This window comes from Sturnira hondurensis, unplaced genomic scaffold (assembly GCF_014824575.4).
Source record: "Sturnira hondurensis isolate 20B ecotype Veracruz unplaced genomic scaffold, ASM1482457v3 Scaffold0004068, whole genome shotgun sequence".
Lineage (NCBI taxonomy): Eukaryota > Metazoa > Chordata > Mammalia > Chiroptera > Phyllostomidae > Sturnira > Sturnira hondurensis.
Window position 1 is genome coordinate 10124897 of NW_028076699.1, and position 21023 is coordinate 10145919.

At 36.7% G+C, this 21023-nt stretch overlaps 2 protein-coding genes across 3 annotated transcripts in view; both read left to right on the forward strand.

The window, feature by feature from the left end:
• Positions 1-1193: 1193 nt before the first annotated feature.
• On the forward strand, positions 1194-1624 carry LOC118985026 (small ubiquitin-related modifier 2-like). The gene is made up of 2 exons (XM_037043336.1): positions 1194-1342; positions 1415-1624. Exons 1-2 carry the CDS (start codon positions 1194-1196, stop codon positions 1455-1457), a joined length of 192 nt encoding a protein of 63 aa, XP_036899231.1. The 3' UTR covers positions 1458-1624.
• A 6147-nt stretch (positions 1625-7771) lies between these two features.
• STIL (STIL centriolar assembly protein) overlaps positions 7772-21023 on the forward strand; it is a 42703-nt gene continuing 29451 nt past the window's right edge. For both annotated transcript variants that reach the window (XM_037043334.1, XM_037043335.1), the window contains exons 1-7: positions 7772-8000; positions 10212-10298; positions 13812-13919; positions 16158-16270; positions 17116-17303; positions 18240-18487; positions 20901-20984. In XM_037043334.1, coding sequence (XP_036899229.1) covers positions 10288-10298; positions 13812-13919; positions 16158-16270; positions 17116-17303; positions 18240-18487; positions 20901-20984 — 752 coding nt within the window. In that variant the 5' untranslated portion in view covers positions 7772-8000; positions 10212-10287. The remainder of the gene's footprint in view (positions 8001-10211; positions 10299-13811; positions 13920-16157; positions 16271-17115; positions 17304-18239; positions 18488-20900; positions 20985-21023) is intronic.

Consider the following 21023-nt stretch of genomic DNA (forward strand, 5'->3'; position numbering starts at 1 on the left):
GATAGATCACCTATTCACATACTTCTACTTTCCCATTCTTGACCATACCTCTTCGGTGAAATGTGCTATTCATTTTTCAGGATTCAGCTCAGATTTTACCTTTTCCAGGAAGCTTTCTAAATTACCAAGACTTGGTTAGATGCTCCTCTTTTGTGCTTCTACACATACCACCTCTCCGCTCACTCTGTCCCTTGTTTACTTCTGTTGCAACACTGTGTGGTGTATTGTGTGTCTCCACACTAGATTTAGAGTCCCTTGAAGGAAGGGACTGTGTCTCACCACTCTTTATACAACATGGCAATGTACTTATTATTATAACATGATTCACTCTTTTAAGTGAATTCCAAGTTTCCTGGAAGGTTCAGACTAGAAATTAAAGGGATCTTACAACTAATACCACAGAAATACAAAAGATAATAAGAGACAACTACAAACAATTATATAATGAAGTGGACAACCTAGAAGAAGTTGGTAAATTCCTAGAAACAGAACTACAGAAACTGAATTATGATGAAATAAAAAATCTGAACACATAGAGTACTAGTAAGGAGACGGAATCAGTATTCAAAAACCTAACAAACAAAAGTCCAGGACCAGACATCTTCACTAGTGAAAACTACCAACCATTCAAAAAAGAATTAATACGAATCTTTATCCAAAAAATAAAAAAGGGAGAACTCTTTCAAACACATTTTATGAGGTCAGCATTACTCTGATAACCAGACAATGCCACACACAAAAATTACAGGCCAATATTCTTAATGAACACAGATGCAAAAATCTTCAACAAGATATTAGCAAAACAAATTCAACAATACAAAGAAAGGATCATATACCATCGCCTACTTTTATTCAACATAGTACTGGAAGTTCTAGCCAGAGCAATTAGACAAGAAAAAGAAGTAGTCATCCAAACTGGAAAGGAAGAAGTAAAATTGTCACTATTTGTAGATGACATGGTATTATACGTATAGAAAACCCTAAAGAGTCCATCGAAAAACTGTTAGAACTAACAGGCAAATTCAGTAAATGAGTTGCATGATACAAAATCAATATATAAGAGTGTGCGGCAAACTATGAGAAATAAAACAATCCGCTTCTTCTGCTGCTCCTGGTGTTGCTTGTGTGCTCATTCAGTGCAGACCTGGTACCTCTTTTGTGAAGTGGCAGTTGAGGAGTCACCAGTGCTCACCATGGCAGATGGAAATCCCAAGAAAAGAGTCAAGATGAAGAATAATGATCATATTAATTGGAAGGTGATGGGGCAGGATAGTTCTGTGGTGCAGTTTAAGATTAAGAGGCATACACCACTTAGTAAACTAATGAAAGCCTATTGTAAAACATAGGGTTTGTCAGTGAGGCAGATCAGATTCTGATTTGACGGGCAGCCAATCAATGAAACAGACATACCTACACAGTTGGAAATGGAGGATGAAGACACTATTGATGTGTTCTAGCAGCAGACAGGAGGTGTTTGCTAAAAAGGGAAGCTGCTACTTTACTTCAGAACTCTGTCCCTTCAGACCAAGAAGCCAATCTCAATTAGTAAACTGCAATTTGGTTCCACCACATCTTGACTACTACAGTCTAGTTTTCTCTGTTCTTTCATTTTCCCTTTCCCCATTCCTTTAATTGTGCATAAAGTAACTGGTGTACCTGTACAAGCATGTGCATTTTTTTAACTGAATAGCCAATGGTATGTTTTGATCAACATCGAATGGAAACGAGATGGGGAAAAATACTGCTTCTGTGAAAATACCACTTTCTCCATCAGTGGCATACTCATTCAGCTCTTATCTTTATATTCCAGTAGGTTATTTTGCTCTCACTGTTTAATAAAAACAAAAAACAAAACAAAACATAAAAATCCTTGCATATCTTGTCTGACTGGAGACTTTAATGTTTCTCATTCATCATTGCAAAACCAAGGACAGTTTTATAACTTTTTTGTATGTAGCTGTTACACATAGGGCAATCTGTCTTTAAGTAGGGATAAATGAAAAGAAATGAATCCTAGATTTCTCTTCAACTCAAGCATTTTGTTGTTTAAATAAACTTGTTTTTTTTTAAAGAAAATAGTCCCATTGCATCAAAAAGAATAAAATACACAGGAATAAATTTCATCAAGGAGTTGGAAGACCTATATATTGAAAACTACAAGACATTAATGAAAGAAATTAAGGAATACACAAATGTAAAGATATTCGGAGCTCATAGACTGCAAGAATCAATAATGTTACAATGCCCATACTACCCAAGGCAATATACAGATTCATTGCCATCCCTATCAAAATCCCAATGGTATTTTTCACAAAAATAGAACAATCTTAAAATTTGTATGGAACTACAAAAGACCTCAAATAGCTAAAGCAATCTTAAGAAAGAAGAACAAAGCTGGAGGCATTGTGCTGCCTGATTTCAAACTATATTACAAAGCTATAGTAATTAAAACATAGCACTGTTATAAAAACAGACACATAGAACAATGAAACAGAGTAAAGAGCCTAGAAACAAACTCTTCATATATGGACCATTAATTTACAACCAAGGAGCTAGTTTCCTTGAATGCAAAATCAGGATGATAGTATATTAACTCAGATTAGCAAATATTATCAGAGAATTTACTGGTGCATGTTATTATTCTAGTTTTTATTCCAAACAATCCAAGCTTTAAAAAATAAGTAAAATAAGTCAACATTACTTAATTCATAAATTGTTATTGTTACCTCTAATGAGAGGTTTAAAAATCTCAAAAGAATTTTGCATAAATTGAAAGACTGGGTAGCAGAAAGAAAGAAGGAGCTCCTACCCTTTGCAACAGCATGGATGGAACTGGAAAGCATTATGCTGAGTGAAATAAGCCAGGTTTTGAAAGACAAATACCATATGATCTCACCTTTAACAGGAAGCTAAACAACAAAACAAACAAGCAAGCAAAATAAAACCAAAGACACTGAAATAGAGAACAGGGGCACAGTGACCAGAGGGGAGAGGGGAGAGAATTTCAGGGGAGAAAGGGGAAGGATTTACAGGAACAAGTATAAAGGATACATGGACAACAACTAAGGGAGGTGGAAATGGGAGGGAGGTGGGGAGCACTGGGGGGGTGGGCTGGGCTGGGAGTAAAAGACAAAAAACTGTACTTCAAAAATAAATAAATAAATAAATAAATAAATAAAGATTGACAATCACCCTTAAAAATAATGATGTTCTACAAAGTGAACATCAAAGTGATGTGCAACAAAGTGAAGTTGTACTTGTTTTTAGAAAGCAATAGTCCAGCTTAGCTCAAAAGTGTAAATAGGGGAGGGAAAGTTGGGTGTTTGGAGAAATTCAGTAAATGAGTAGCAGAACTGATAACTGATTCCAACTTCCCTGTTTCTGGTGATAACAACAGCTCTTTAATTCCCACAGTCAGCCTATTAAAAGGCACGTCAGCATATATGACACTGAACATTAACCTGTTCTAATCAGAAAGATCATGTCACTTAGTGACTAAAAGGGAAAATTTAAAAAACGAAGACAATTGACATGTTAGGATGTAGAATTTTGGGTGAATTTTTCCATTTGCAATATTTTCTTATAGCATTGTTTGTGCAACAAATTAGTACTTTAAAAAGTATAACACACTGGAAATGGTTCACTGTGAAGAAAATTAAAAACACTGGCAAATTTGAAAAGTAAGACTGGTAGCTTTTCACTGTTAGGGCCAATAGCCATAACAATTCCATAGTGTCCTGAACTGACATAAATATATATAAACAGGGAGCAAAGGATAGCATAGCACATAGTCAATCTATTTAAAGTGGCCAGCAATCTAACAATAATTCATATTTGCTTTGGATAATTGCCTCTTATTACCCTATCTATAAAATTGTTCCTTCCTTCTTCTATGCTTGCTATATCCTTCCAATTCTCCTTTTCCTCTAGCACAAAACTTAGTGTGTAGCAGGTCTTTGGTATAGCATTTGTAAGTTTTATTTCATTAAGCTTATTCTCTTTGTAATTAACAAATTAGTTCCCTTAATCTCTGTGAATTTATGGCAATGTGTTGCTCATTTATTAACAATTCCAATCATTAGTACATCTGTACTAATAATATATGGGCAGCTTTTAATTAACTTTTACATTCTTTATGCATTCAGTCTTTTTTATTATAATGTATAGTATGTGAAGGAGGAAAATCAGTCTTAGAGAGATTAAATGGCAGAATGGGGGGCCAGATCCCCAAAACTAGTACTAGTTACACTATATCATAATTTTAAAAATGTAAAAATATCTAGAAAATAATCCCTTTAGGCATCTCCGAGCTGTACTAAATATAAGGCTGAGTCATTCCAATCCTAAAATGAAGACTACTCTTATCTTCATTCAATTAAAAAAGCATTTACTCTATGGGTAGCATTAAATGTATATCCTATCTAGAAGTCCAATAGTAGTGAAATGTTTAATTAAAGTTCTTTTTTGGTATGTGAGTTATTATTATTAAGCAACAATAAGGTATTTTATTGTTTTGTTAAAAATAGTATATGCTTCAACTCTCCTCTTGCCTCTTCTTTCTTTCTTTTTAATATGTTTTTTAGAAGATTTAATTTATTATTTAGTTTTAGGGAGAGGGAAAGGGAAGGAGAAAGAGAGGGAGAGAAACATCCATGTGTGATTGCCTTTCACGAGCCCCCTGATGGGGATCTGGCCCGCAGCCCAGGCATGTAACCTAACTGGGAATCAAACGGGTAACCCTTTGGTTTGCAGCCTGTGCAATCAACTGAGCTACACCAGCCAGGGTTTCCTTTTTTTCTTTTTAACAGACTTTATTGTTTAGAAAAGTTTGAGATTTACAGAAAAAATGAGATTGTAATACAAGTTTCCCATATACCCCATATAAACATAGCTTCTCCTGTTAACATATTTAGTATGGTACATTTGTTGCAATTAACAAACAAATGTACCATACTACATATTATTAATTAAAGTCCTTGGATTACAATATTATTAATTAAATTTCTTGGATTATTAGATTTTCTTAATTTTTAAACTAGTATCATTTTTCTGTTCCACGATTCCATCCATGATACCACATTACATTTAGTTGTCCTATCACTTCAGGTGCCCTTTGGCTAGTTTCTCAGACTTTCCTTGGTTTTGATAACCTTGACAATTTTGAGTATAGGTCAGGTATTTTATAGGATTCCCCACTACTGGAATTGGTCTGATGTTTTTCTTAGGACTGAGGTTATAGGTTATTGGAAAGAATAGAGATAATGTACCATTTTCATCACAGCATGGGTGTATACACTATCAACATGACACATGACTCATGGCTATTAATGTTGGCCTTGATTACGTGGCTGAAATACTGTTGGGCAGACTTCCCCAATGTAAAATTACTCTCTCTACCCCCACCCTTCCATACTGGTTGCTTTGGAAGAATGTCACTATACCCAGCCCACACCCAAGGAGTAGGGAACTATGTGTTATGCTCATCCCTTCTTTTTTGTCTAATTTGTATCATCTTACATTTCCCTTTCAGATATCTTAAAGTGATTCTAAATAAAACTAGAGGAAAGTAAGTGGCATTTCAAATCCTGACTCTGCATGAACTAGCTGCACGATCTTTTAAATTTCCTCCCTTGTTGAATAGGGATAATACAATACCTCTCTGCTTTGACGATTAGGACCGTCATATAATGACAGAGAAGGTCCACACAAGGTCTTTTTCATTTACATTCTAAATTTAATCTTTAATCAAATCCTGTTGAATCTATCTACATCCAGAATTCAGCAACATTCATTGCTACCATTCTGGTTCAGGCCACCATCAATCTCTCCCCTAGGTTTTTGCAGCAGCCTTCTAACTAGTCTCCTTACTTTTGCCCTTGCCTCCCCAGTTTATTCTCAGTGGGGCAACTACAGTAGTCTTTTTAAGACCAAAAATCAGATCTTGTCAGTTCCCTGTTTAAAATCTTCGAATGGCTTCCTATCACACTCAAGAATACAGCCAAGTCCTTATCATGACTTAGAAGAACCCAAATGATCTACCAACACCTCCTCCCCTCGTCAACTTTTTAAAAAATGGCTAATTCCATTTATTCCAAAACAAAACAGAATAGGAGCCCTTCAACTCTTGATAATCCTCTTCTCACTCATTCTGCCCAGCACATACTAGCCTTCATGATTTTTCTTAAAAATGCCAAGAGGCTCCCATCCCAGGGTCTTTGCATCCATTGAGGTGTGTGACTTGTACCTCTCTCCTGAAAGAACTTGCCAATCAGCTGCAGAGAGTAAACTTGCCTGACTCTCTCTCTTGCTGGCCTTTAGGATCTTCCTTAGCTTTGGTGCTTACTTTTTCAGAAAACCTATGGCTAGCCCCACAGTAGTTAGAAATGGCTAGCAAGAGTTCTAGCCATTTCTAACTACTGTGGGGCTCCTCTAATGTCCAGAGCTCCCCACAGAGTAGGCCAACACTTTGTCACATATGCATTGCTGTCTGAGGCTTTTCCTGCTCTCAAACCAGAGCTGAGGAACTGGCCATCATTTCGCTTAAAATGTTTGCCCAGGAATCTTTGCAGGAAAGCAGAGAATGACACTCTGGTGACCATATATTTCATATTTACACACTGTCAAAACGACAGACACATTTAGAACAAGACAGTTTACAAATGCAGTTCAGACCTTAAGGCACTCCCATATTGCTCAGTAAACTAACAAAAGTAGAATCTAGAGGAAAGTAAGTGGCATTTCAAATCTTGACTCTACTCACTAGCTGTGTAATATCCTGTTTCTTCCCTTTTGGATTAGGGATTATTCCTCTCTACTTTGACGGTAAGGGCGACAATAGACAAGGTCTGCCGAGAAGGCCCAATTACCAACAATAGTTGTGGAGGTTACAAGTTATCACGCCAATACTAATACCATATGCCACATATATACATACGCCATTTATATATGAAGAAACATTTTTTAACTTTTATTTTTTTCTATTTTTAGAGAGAGGGGAAGGGAAAGAGAAAGAGAGGAGAAGAAACATCAATGTGTGGTTGCCTCTCACAAACCTCCTAAACGGGCACCTGGCCTGCAACCCAGGCATGTGCCCTGGCTGGCAATCCAGCCGGCGACCCTTTGCTTCACAGGCCTTGTTCAGTCCACTGAGCTACACCAGCCAGGGCTATATACAAAGAAATTTTTAAAAATATTTATTTACTTTTAGAGAGAGGGCAAGGGAAGGAAAGAGGGCGAGAAACATGATGTGAGAAACATCTATCAGTTGCCGCTCATACCCGTGGTGAGGGGATGCGCCCCACCGCAACCCAGGCAGGTGCCGGGACCGGAATAGAACCTGGCGGGCCTTTCGCTTTGCCGGTGCAGGGCCAACAAATAGCCACATCGGTCAGGGCTATAAACAAAGAAATGCTTTCAAAAACGTTTGTTATCGAGAAGAGAGGACGCTTCTTAAGAAAGAAACTGGAAGAAGTCCGACTTTCCCTCTCTTTTGCCCATTCAAGTCAAGAACTTCACTCTCTTCTAGTCTCGGAGCGACAAGAGGACGGCCAGAAAAAGGAGCAATTGCTTCCTCTGCCTTGCGCACTTCAGGCAAGCTGAGGTTTTCATTGTGCTTAGGCAAGGCTCGCCCCACCCCGGAACTCAACCGTTGACGAAAAATTAAGTGTTTAAATCCTCCGGAACCTGATCCTGGAACGCCCGTGTCGCCCTCTAAGGAGGCTTGGGATTGGCCGAGCGCTGCCGTGTGCGGGGCACTGATTGGCGGGCGTACCAGTCCATCAAGAGACGGTGGGTAAAGCTTCCAGTACACACCCTGCAGCCTGATGGGTCGAATTTCTGACCAGTCAGCAGGGGCGGCGCGGGCTTCGGTTTCGCGAGCGAGTGTTTGCCGCCTCTGTTCCCGCGACCCCAACGTCCCAGGGCGGGGTCGGTGGAGGCGCCCCTTGGAGCTTACCTCTGTTCCGGCTTAACAGACAGACCTGGGCTCGGCGGAGGCTGCGGTGAGTTGCAGTTAATGCTTTGGCTTTCAGTAGGAGGCTGCAGTGGGGACCGGGAAAAGACGTTGAGTAGCGTTCAGGGCCCTGTAGTGGGTTCAGCCCTCCAGGAGCCTAGACTGATGACGCAAAGGGGAACTAATGGGAGAAATGAGGGGACCACGAATTCCTTGGGAATCATTGCTTAGGTATGTGAAAGAGGTTTTCAGTCGACAACATGCCATTGTACTTGTTTTCACTGTGAAAATTTCTTGAGGACTGAAACCTTCTATGCTCGTTCTTGCATTCTTCACATTATCTAGCTCAGACAGCTACATAGTAAGGGATCGGTTAATGTTTGAAGTTCTAGTTCTACTGTAAGTAAAGTCTGAAAATGCGATGTGTGTGAGCACAGGCAGAAATAACATTACCATGGTGTCTAGGATATGGTTTCACAGAGGAAGTGATATTAGAGTTGGGTTGCGAAGGGTGATGGGGTTTACCAAGCATTGCTAGTAAAGGGGGACAGCCTGTGCAGATACTCAATGTCAGGGAACTGCAGATGGTTCCGTATGATTGGAACATAGGATGAGTGGATAAAGGATAAAGCTGGAATAATAGGATGGGCCAGATTGTGATTGTTTTTTATTCTTTATATAAGGAAGAGCCATCAACTTCTTAAGCAGGAGAATAATTAAGTCAGATTTATATAGAAGTAACTTAGCAAACTGTGGGGACTTATGGTAAATCTGGTGAATTGATGAAGTCAGGAACTAAGTGGAGATGGAAAGACAGAAATTTTATGGGGGAAGAAGGAGGAAGGAGAGGTAAGGATGATTTGATAATTTCTACTTGATACATGATAACTCCTAGCTTTTCCAGGTATAAGTGTTGTGTGGTTTTAGTTTCACTGGCTTTGATTGCTTGCATGATACTGTCAGAACAAACTGTCTCATGTGTATCATTTTACGTGAGGAATGGATCAACATTATATTTTTTACCCTTTCTTAAGTCATAAAGAAAGAAGAGATGTATGGAGTTTTAAACCTCTCCTGTTTAATGAAGAAAAATGGCACTCTGTATACTTCTTAGGGTTACAGTGATCAAGAAGCTGAATACTGTTACCCATGACAACCAAGCATCATAGAAAGGCTTTAGATTTTAAAACCTGCATCCATAGAAGCTCTTCGTGAAGTCCACATACCTGCAAGAAGGACGTTTTAGTCCACCTTACAAGGGCACTTTTAATAGGATTTTGTTCTTGTAAATATTTTCAGCCTCTGGCTTTATCTTGAAAAAAATCTCTTCTAAATGACTTCTGTGCCTGCATTATTAACTCTCCACACTTAGCTTAATTTTGACAGTTCCTTTTTGTTAGCATTGAAATAGAAAAGTGAGCTACACCAGCCAGGGCAATTAGAAAAGTGAGTTTGAGCCCTGGCTGGTGTAGCTCAGTGGATTGAGCTCGGGCTTGCAAACCAAAGGATCACAGTTCGATTCCCAGTCAGGGCACATGCCTGGGTTGCAGGCCAGTTCCCAGCAGGGGACATACGAGAGGCAACCATACATTGATATTTCTCTCCCTCTCTCCTTCCCCTCTAAAGATAAATAAATAAAATCTTTAAAAAAAAAAGAAAAGAAAAATGAGTTTGAAACTCAGAAGAGAGGGGGAAGCTGACACAGATGGGTGTGGAAACAATGGGAGTGAAAAGACTACCCATAGAGGGCTGGTGGAGCCAAAAGAGACCACTGATTTTGCACTGATTCACATCAGTTTGTGGGGATGCAGTATTTACCTTCCATGTGCACAAGGCTGAAGGTTTGTTGACTTCAGTATAGCCCCAATAAATAACCCAAATTATTCCTATCTGCTGCCTTGTGGGTTTTTGAAAAAATATTTTGCAGCTTTTGGTCAAAATCTTATATATTAAATACTACCTGATACACCCAGCTCACTTAGTTGATATAATGATCTTGGGACAGAATGTGTGCTTTCCTTAATGAATAAATATATTGATAGGGTTTGCTGCCTAGGATAAATATTAATATTAATTTATAGGCAGAATGACTATAAGGTATGAAAATAATTAAAACCCACAAGGATTTTATCTTATTAATCTATAGATGAAGACACTTTATATAAGTAACCTAATTTTGTCTCTAATTTGTTAATATGTGGTTAAATCATGTTTCTTATTTTTTAATTGTATCAGTCATTGGTAATATCCTCTTTTTTAGGATATTGAGCATTCAAAATTGAATAAATCATTCACCAACTATCTTGGAGCCTCCATATCCTCTTGCAGGGTCCCAGATGAATACCAGGTATAGAAATATTTTTTTAATATTTTATTTAATTATTTTTAGAGAGGGGGAAGGGAAGGAGAAAGAGTGGGAGAGAAACATCAGTGTGTGGTTCCCTCTCATGTGTCCCCTACTGGGGACCTGGCCGGCAACCCAGGCATGTGCCCTGAATGGGAATCAAACCAGCAACCCTTTGCTTCAGAGGCCCATGCTCAATCCAGTGAGCTACACCAGCCAGGGCTAGAAATATTCTTTATACAATTTTTCCCCCACAATTGCTCACATAACTTAGGAAGGTTTATTGGAATAGAAGGGAAAAAAAAACTTTAGAATCAGAGAAATCTGGATTCATATCCCAGCTCTGCCAATTAATAGGTGGGTGACCTTGATCAAGTTATTTAACAGAAGATTTTTGTGAAGGGTTAAATATGGGCACTTGGTAAATTTTCATTTCATTCCCTCCTTTCCTTATTTTAGTTTCATAGATGATTTTTTAAAATTACGTTGTTGCCTATTTTGCATATTTAAAAAATCACATACTGATTTTTAGAGAGGAAAGGAGAGAGAGCGAGAGAGAGATATCAATTGGTTGCTCTACTTATTTACACATACATTGATTGATTTCTTCTATGTACCCTGATGGGGGATCGAACCTACAACATTGCTGTATTGGAATGAGCTGCCTGGCCAGGGCAAGGATCTTTTTATTGATGGAAATAGTACCTGAACTATTAAGGCTAAAAATTTATTTATATAAATTTTTATACAAGTGGGAAAATGGTTGGATTCTTTTCCTCTTCTAAACCCTAATTCCTTGCTGGTAAAAACTTCAGATTGGATATACCTACTTTCCTTAGACATCCCTAAGCCTTTTCCCACTCATGTGGAGTAGGAAGGAGGAGCTTGCCACCTGTTTCCTGATTTCTCAGTCTGTCAATACCAATGGGACCGTTAAATTATCTGTGTTATTTGCCTCTTTGGATCCTTTATTGTTCTTTTTTTCCTCTAGGGAAGAACAATTAGTGCTGACATATGAATTTTTTTTTCATGTAAACTAGAATTGCATCCATGGAGTTACCTTTATTCTTCGTATTGCTTTTCCTTGTGCCAGATGTCTTTTGATGAAGACAATGGGAAGCATGACCCAAAGAGGCTATCTTATTTCTTTCGCTCAGTTTTGGCCTTTGTCTTCTACTGCCCCCTTTTATTCTTTGAAAATTTGTCAACAGCATTTTTCTCTTTTTTACCTTACTATTGGGTCAAATTTATTCCTTATATTCTAGGTAAAATAATATACCCATGTGGTTTAAACTGATTACTCCTGGTATACTTAATTCTAGTTTTTTAAAAAATATTCATCTCTAGTTTTCTGGGGTTTTGTTTTATTGAAATCTCTCGTTTTCAGTAAGTTATAGGCTTTAGAAATTTTGAATTATTTTGGGGTTATATACTGCTTTGAATATCTGATATTCATGAATATCATTTCCTAAGAAAAAATACTTATATACATACATGCAAAGTTTTACATGAAATTTAAGGGTGTTTTATTTCACCTCCTTCCAGTATCTGTTTTTATGCCTTAGATTAAGAAAAAAACTAAACAGCATTTATTGAAATCCTGCGGTGCCAGGTGCTTTGTATGCATTATTGTGAATTAATCTTCACAACAAGCCTATGAGTTGTAAATACTATTATTATCCCCCTCTATTTTTCTTAAATGAGGAAACTTGTAGCCTGAAGAGGTTAACCAAGTTATACAGTTGGTAAGTGGTATAGCCAGGATTTAAACCTGATATTATTTCTACTCTATATTGCAGCAAAATAAACCTGAAGTAGTGTAGGTTGGCCTTTAATGGTATTATGGACTGCTGAGAGCAAAAGAAATACCTAACAATAATACTTGCAATTAGCCAGGAATTTTTCTAAGCACTTTATATATATTGACTCATTTAATATTCAATATAACTGACAAAAGATGATGAGGAAACTGAGGCACGGAGATCGATTAAATAACTTGATCGCGTTTACACAACTAGCAAATTCTGAAGCCAGGTTTCAGACCCAAGCAGAGGATCTCCAGACTTTTTGCTTTTAGCCCTTACATTCTACTGCCTTTCATCCATTGGTAAATGATAAATACAGGGTCTGGCACAAGTAATGCCCCCTTTTTTTTATTACAAATCCATAAGCATGTAATTCTGTAACATAACAATGTCACACTCAGCCCACCGTATAACATTTTAGGTGACATGTTTAAATTAAAACTATAAATTATTACACCCATTTTATTACCCTATCAACCACACTCAAGCAGGTGTTACTTCTGCCAGACCCTGTATGTTAGATACAGAGACATACGTAAACTGACAGTTTGTCACTTACTAGCTTTGTGACCATGAACAAATTCTTTAATCTCAGATTATGTCCTCATTACAAAACAGGCAGATTAAACATCCTTCCTGTAGATATTATTCGCTCAAATTAGACCAGGGTTTGAAAACATACAGCTAGAAATGGGGTGGAACCAGAATTCGGGCTCTAGAGTACTATACCGCAGAACTTCTGGAATAAGCCTTGAAATCAACTATACTTAATTTCAAATCCCAGCTCTGCTACTTAATTGCTGCATGAAGCTAGGAAAGTTACAGTTTGTTATCAATAAAGTAGACAATAAAGTGTTTCTGGAATAGTTTTAGAGATACTGTGTAGGTGAAGTAGGTGATTAGTAAACTGGTGCTAGTATGTTAGTTGAGAAGCTTCATCAAATGATCCATGGAAGTAAGAAGGTTTATGATATGATAAATATTCTTTCAGTTCAACTACTTAACAGTTTACTACCAGTCAAAGGCACTGTTGTCGGTAGCTCACTGTCAAAGCTTTCTTGCTCTAACTACATGCAACTCTTGTCCTTTCTTTCCATTGTCTTTTTCTTACAGTGGTTTTCTTATTTTATTCACTTACATAAATAAAGTCTTTGTGATGGTACCCTATGTGATTTAGTATTGAAACCTTGCTTTATACGACCCCTAGGATCTGTGTTGAGGAATTACTTACGTATGAGGTGCTTTTGATGTTTCAATAATTAACTTATGCAATAGGGTCCAAGATACCAAATTTGGAGACTGAAAAATAAAGAGTATTAAATTTTTGTGTTTTTCATAATTTTATAAGTATAAACTAGAAATTAGTTCTAAAGGACAGAATTGGTTTTAAATTTCAGTGTAAATTCAAGATGTATACATGTTTTTTTCTTAAATAGGATTTTATAGAATTAGTGCTACTGGGTTTTTTTCCCCCCTAAACCTTGTGTGTATATAAATTTAGGTATTATTTAAAAAAGGACAAAAACCTATATCTAAAGTTTGAGTGCTTATTCTCTTGATAGTAGTTACAAGTGATTTTTTAAAAAATATTTTCAACTCTTCTAAAATAACAACAGTAGTCTGAAAAGTTTCATCATTTAAACTGTTTCTTATAAACTTTCTATGAAGTTTACTTTTCATTGTTCTTTGACTTGAAACTATTTTTTTAAAGGTTTTCTTCGAGCAGGATGGTACCTTTTTACTTTCCTCCATCAAAATGTGCACTTTGGAACCCAGTGCCAATTGGAGATTTCATCTACTTACACCTTAATTACTACAGGTATGAGATGTTTCTCTTTTCAGATCAAACCAGTATAAACAGGAGTCAGAAGGACATGTAAGGCAAAATTAATTACTATGACTTTTTTTTAACTTTTCTGTTCACAATCTTCTCTCTGCTTTTTGAAAAAATTTGTTCTTCATATTTTTGAAAAACAATCTTCATTTTACAGTTAACATAGTCTGCAAACCTAAAGTTCTAAGTATTATAAAAACTCGAGACAAAATAATAATAACTGAAAGGTTTTTTCTTAATGCTTCAGCATGATGTCTTTGTAGAGCATTGAAAAGATTGAACTGAGTTTGAGTAAGTACACCATATTAGAAGGAACATAAAATATTATGTTATGGCCAGAATCTTGAAAGAAAGACACAGAAACTTAGGCTTAAAGTAATAGAAAACAGAGATTAATTGGGTTTTAATATAAGGGAGTTACTTGTTAAAAGCAGAATTCTAAGGTTGGGTCATAATGGGAAGAGCCTAGAGTCAGCCCAGCTATGAGGGGGTTTTCTGTAATATAAGAAACATAGATTTATGCAACAGCAGTTTAACTCTAATAGCAATTAGAGTTAGATGGCTTAGGTGGTCATGTTCTGATTCTACCATTTTTTTATTTAAAGAGGCCAAGGACCAGTTTTCTTATTTATAAAATGGAGATAATGATACTTGTTTCCTAGCACTCTTATAAATGAAACAGACTCTGAAAAGCATCAGTTGGCACAGTGCCTGTAACATAGGAAATACTCAGTAAATGGCAGTTGTAAGGGTTTGGAGCAGTAGTAAGATCAAGAGGAAAGAATGAAACAAGGGTTTTTTTGTTTGTTTTTGTTTTTATTTTTCATTTTAAACAAGAAGTTTATTTAAACAATGAGACACTTGACTTGAAGGGAAAACTACCTAGGATTCATTTCTTTTAGAGTAATTTATCCCTACTTAAAGACAGATTGCCCTACATGTAACAGCTACGTACAAAAAAGTTATAAAATTGTCCTTGGTTTTACAATGATAAGTGAAAAACATTAAAATTCTCCAATCAAACAAAGTATGCAAGAATTTTTATGTTGTTCTTTTTTTATTAAAGAGCGAGAGCAAAATAACTTACTAGAATATAAAGGTAAGAGCTGAATGAGCATGCCACTAATGGAGAAAGGGGGGTATCTTCACAGAACCAGTATTTTTCCCCATCCCATCTCCATGTGATGTCAATCCAAACATACCATTGGCCATTTAGTTTTTTTAAAAAAATGCAAATGCTTGTGCACATACATCAGTTACTTTATGTACAATAAAGGAATTGGGAAAGGGAAATGAAAGAATAGAGAAAACTATACTGTAGTAGTCAGGATGTGGTGGAACCAAATTGCGGTTTTCTAATTGAGAATGTCTTCTTGGTCTTCAAAGAAACCATTTCTAGCATTTGATGACATACTGAACAGAGGAATTAAAGGGAAGATACAAATCAAAGAATATTTAAGTTCTAAACCAGTTGTCAGAGAAAAGGGGTATCATTAACAGAAATTCTGGTAGAAGTACAATTAAATACTTGTTAGACTTGTTCATTCTTTTCTCCATGTCTCTTAACTTATCTTTTATATTTTCTATTTTTTTCTGTGCTACTTTTTGAGTAATTTCTTTAGTTCTTTAACTTTACTAATTTTCTTTTTTAGATGTGCTTAATTATCATCTAACCTGTTCATTTAGATTTTTTTAAATGTAGAAGTATACTGTATATATGAAAGATTCTATATATGCACAGTTTAATTGATTATATCTTTAATTCTATAAGTTTTATGCAGTTCTTTTTCAAATTGGCTAGTATATTTAATATTGTTTTGTTTCTTGCTCATATTTTAGAGTTCCTTTTATATTTCTTTAGACATTTAGATAATATATATATTCTATATTCATTAATGCTAGACAATTAGTAAACTGAGAGATATGATTATGTAACTCCAACTTTACGAAAACAGGAGGTTGGCCTCATTGTTTTTGAAGCCCTGTTCTGGTTTGTAAGTCAGGCAAATGCCTGGAAAAAACTGTAATTCCAGCATATGGTTATTAGAATCCTAACTGCCAGGCAGCCCTCTCTATGCCCTGTCTTTGACCCTAGGATTCCTCAGAATGATCGTTCTGTACATTTTTAAAGATGTCAATTATATTTTAGGCAGCATTTCATGGCAGGAGGTTTTTTGAGGATATTAGACCTACTACCTTCATAAAACACTTGTTGTTTTACAGAAATCCAAAGCTTGTGGTAACTGAAAAGACCATCCGACTTGCTTGTCGACATGCCAAGCAGAATAAAAAGAATTTGCCATGCTTTTTACTTGGTTCTCTCACAGTAGATGAAGGTAATATACTTTTAAAATTGTTTTTAGGAGCTCTTCCTCAGGAGGTGAACACATCACTGCTGCCTTGTCTTTAGGGATTCCTGAGCGATTCTAGCCCATTTTGTGAGTACCCAACACCAATATTGGTAGACAAGAGAAAATAGCCTTCGCCATCACTGCAGTTAGGAGTGTGGTACAAAGATATGCTCCTGTGGTATTGAGGAAGGAGACATTAACCAAGAGGGCAGGAGAGCCCACCGGATGACATGGAATGCATGATCACCGTATGCAGGATCCATCCGGTACAAGATTCCAGACTGATTCTTGAGCAGACAGAAGATCTGAAGAATGGAAAATACAGCCAGGTGCTGGCCAGTTGTCTGGACAACAAGCTTCACGGAGACCTGGAGTGGCTGAAGAAATTTTGGGCCCACAGAGGGCTGCACCAGTTCTGGGGTCTTTGTGTTTGAGGCCTGCACACCCAAACCATGGGTCACTGGGGTCACACTGTGGGTGTGTCCAAGAAGTAAATCTGTAGGCCTTGTCTGTTAATAAATAGTTTATATGCCAAAAATTATTTTATGACCCCAATATAATTAATGTTTAGTAATTCACCTGTTTATTGTAATGTACTTGTGCTGATTTTCTTGGCTATATACCAAGGTTATGAAAAAGAGTAAAATTTGATGTTACCTGTCACAGATTTTAGTCTGGTCAGGAGAAAGAATATATATATAAGTCATTTTTTAAAAAAGAGCTTAATGTTACAATTTGTATGAATACAATGTTTTGCTGTAATGTATGCTTGATTGGTTTCACGTTTTTAATTGGCAACCTAAGTAATAATTGCTATTTTTGTTCTTCAGATGAAGAAAGTGTGAAATTGACAGTAGATCGCTTTGACCCTGGTCGAGAAGTACCTGAGTGCTCTGAAAGAACCCCTACTGCTTCTCTTCCTGGGGACTTTGTGATTCCATGCAAAGTTCATACTCACGGACTTCGTTCAAGAGAAGTAATAGTTCACAATGCAGATAACCTCAGTTCAGCTTTTAAGGTGAGATTTGTTGATAACTCAATTATTCTTAACACAAGAATCAAACTGTGTGCTAGGTTGTATTTTAATAAATCAATATTTACTAAGTATTCATAATAATTTGTTGACCTAAAATACAGTTAAACTTGGTTTCTAAGAGCAGAAATCCTAGATAGGTAATACAGGTAGCGTTCCAGGACAGGAAGCGGTGTGTCCAGGGTAGCAAAGTGCGGTACCTGCTCAGGGTGACTTTAACAGCATAGATTTTTGCTGGATTTTTCTGCAGTCACACTGGAGTATTACTTTGTCCAGATCGTAGAGAGCCTTGTCTGCCAGGTTAATGAATTTGAACTTTGTCGTGTGGGTCATGTAGAGTCACTGCAAGTTTCTGAAAAGAAGAAATATTATTAAATCAGGGGTAGGTAACTCGATAGGGCAGGTTGACCTATGAAGTCAGAGTAGTCAGGCCATTGCAGAGTCAGCTGTGTGTTAAAGAGGGACGATCAGCCTGTAGCAGAGTGATGCGGACTAGAAAGGACACAGCATGGGCAACTACAGAGGAAGAACCTCCTTGACAATTTGGGATAATAAGAAAAGAAAGAGGAATGGACTTCGGTTTCTCTGGGACTGAGTCAGAGTTAATTTGCAGCCATTTTTCCCCATGCAATAAATATTTATTAGAAGTGACATTCTCCAATAAGAATTGGAAATACTGCTGAGACATCTAAGTTGGAAATATGTGATGGAGCTTAATATAGTCCATCTTAATTGCTTTGACAAAATTAGTCATGTAACCTTTTGTTCACAGAAAAGAAATGAGATAATTGAAATGCTGTAAGTCAAATTGTTTAATTTTTTGTTAGTGCAAGATATATAAGTATACGTGTGCCAGAATCAAATAAAACTTTTAGAGATGTTACAGAGTTTTAAAATAATTGTATACTATTTATTCCTCAGGCTCTGCAGCACCATGTATGTAGCAAAGATTCCTTGGAATGTAGTAAACTGCTTTCCCTAAGAGCTCATATCACTTCCAGGGAGAGTTTGGACGCTGTGGATTTTGACTTACACTGGGCGGCAGTAACTCTAGCAAATACCTTTAAGTGCACACCGGTGAAGCCCATTCCCATTATTCCAACAGCTCTGGCAAGAAACTTGAGCAGTAATCTGAGTATTTCTCAAGTTCAAGGTACCTATAAATATGGGTAAGTAAAAAAATCTATTAAGCCAATTTTTAAATATTGGTCACATTAGTGTATTTGCATGATATCCATATAATATGAAATAATTGTACAGTCAGCTTACGTGCCAGAGGTCTGTAGTGCTATGTAAATAACCAAGGCAGATGAAAAATGAAGTTGTGAATTTTTGCTGAATGTAGTTTTCTTTCAAAGACTTGTGCCTACCACCCCAAGAAAATTTGGTATTAAATTGTATTAAAATTGGTTGTATTCTGTACCTTGAAAATACAAGGAGAAATTATTCTCTATATCATCTTGTCCCCTTGTATTTTGCCTTGGTTGTAGGTCATCATTTTTTTTAACTTTTTCTTTTTTTAAAATTTTCTCTATAATTGACTGATTATAAGCCTAAAAGAGGCGGGAGAATTTCTTTATTATGTGCAGTTTTAATTATGAATAATGAGCATTGCAGTTAGAAAGGAGATAAATAAAAATTTGTAGTACTCTAGCTTACCAGATTGTCAACCACTTGAGGGCGGAGTTTCCTCACGTAGCTGGAACAGCATCCTCTCCAGCTTCCTATCCCCACTTAGTTTCTTACGAAACATAAGCCAAACTGCATGCTTTCTGCTCCTCAGCAGGGCTGCTTCTCTGAATCATCTACTTTCTTTATCCATTGTCTACTGAGCTAGGTTAGAGAATGTAAGCACCCTCTGCTTTAAAGTCTGAGCAGTTCACTTCTGGCTTCCTTTCCCACTCCACTCCACCCTAGTTCCTGTTAGGTCTCTAGAGCTAGAAATGTTTGCCAAAGTACACTCAACTCCAAGTCTCATTCTCTAAAAATGCCTTTTCAAAAGAGGGTGAGGAGAAGGGAGGATTTTCTTTTCAGGGGGTCCCTGGAATAGCAATAAAGATCCCATTTTGAGTCCCACTTGATGACCTTTCTGGTTGGAGTGGCGTAGAAAAAGGTGTTGGTATATTCCAGAATCATGGCATGGCTAAGTGTGGTGGTGATAAAAATGTTTGAATTAAGTGTAACATTTAATGCCCTTGAAGGAGTAAAGTGATTCTCAATTGGGACTTGGGAACTTGTTAAAATTAACCAAAATATTAGTTTGTTTTCCTTAGTACCCACGCCCATCTACTAGTGAAATATGAATTTACCTTTCTCTAAATTACCCTTCTGTGATCCTTTGGCATGCTACCCAAGCATGTTCAACATTTTAATCGTTCATTCCTCTTACCTCTTACCTATAATTATGTATTAAATTCGTGAGATTTGCCATTTTCCTTGACCACAATCATTTGTTTATCCAACTATTTATTAGGATCCATTATGGAATAGGTATTATGTTAGGCAGTGAAATTAAATAAATTTTGAAAAAGCATACTTACTGTCTACTAAGCATATTAACATGATGCCTAATGTATTAACATGATTTACATGTAAGCATGTAGACATGATGTGGGTAAAGATAATACGGGTTTATATACAGTGCAGGGAAGGCAGGAAGGTGTGTCCAAATTGCCTGGGAAAATTATCGAAAGCCTGAGCTGGTTCTTTTAGAGAATAGGAATTTATCAGGTAGGTAAGGGAGAAGAGCTTTCAAAACACGTGTGTCATGGATAAATCCCCTGCCAACTCAGGCTTAATCGTCTTGTCCCATGGTCTGATAAATTCATTATCTTTGTTTTTTGGGGTTATTATAACAATGGCGTATATCCTCAGTGGGACTATCAAGACTTTATTTCACAAATAGCTTTGTTTTATTTTTGTATTTTAAAGCCATAACAATAAAATGAACTCTCCACAATTCTATTGTAGTTATTCATATCCTTAAAACTTACTGTCAGTAATAAACATAATAACAATGTATAAATATAGTATAATATCCTGTTAGGGAATAGTGAGCTTTGAGTTCTGTCACGATGGTTCCAAACTTCTTCGACAGTGGAGGACTGTAGTGCATGGAGAGTTGAATATATTGTACCTCTCCTAGTTCAGCCTCCTTTAGGGAGAGTCCTATCTGTCGCAGTCTTGTCAAGTCCCTGGGATGGCTGAACACTGCAGTGAAAGGAAATTCACTTCTTCCAGGGAAATGTATATGGCTCTAAGATCGTTAGCTTTGATTTTAATACTTTTGATTAAAGTAAGTTGACACATTTAGAGAAAAACTTTTTAAAAGGGTGTGTAATTTTCAATGACCATTTTAATGGATAGAATTTTAAGATACTGAATCTCTTTAATCTCTTATTGGAGTCTTTTTTTTTTTTACACTTTGAACTGTTTTCTTTGTGTACGTGTGTGAAAGAGAAAAATACTCATTTTAATTTTCTCCCCTGCCTAACATGTGCTTTAGCACTCAGTTGATCTCTTTTAAAGGTCAAAAGTGTATACTTCCAGTTAGTTGTTTTTACATGAATATTCTCTGTTTAGGTATCTTACCATGGATGAAACACGCAAGTTGTTACTTTTGCTGGAATCTGATCCCAAGGCTTACTCTCTACCATTAGTAGGAATGTAAGTGTTGCATTATTTATGAAAACCTTTTCAGCCATG

Bases quoted from the DNA above. Each gene is read 5' to 3' on its own strand.
- LOC118985026 (XM_037043336.1), top strand. From the start codon at position 1,194: ATGGCAGATGGAAATCCCAAGAAAAGAGTCAAGATGAAGAATAATGAT. The intron at 1,343-1,414 runs ATAGGGTTTGTC...AGACATACCTAC, and splicing joins ATGAAAGCCTATTGTAAAAC to ACAGTTGGAAATGGAGGATG.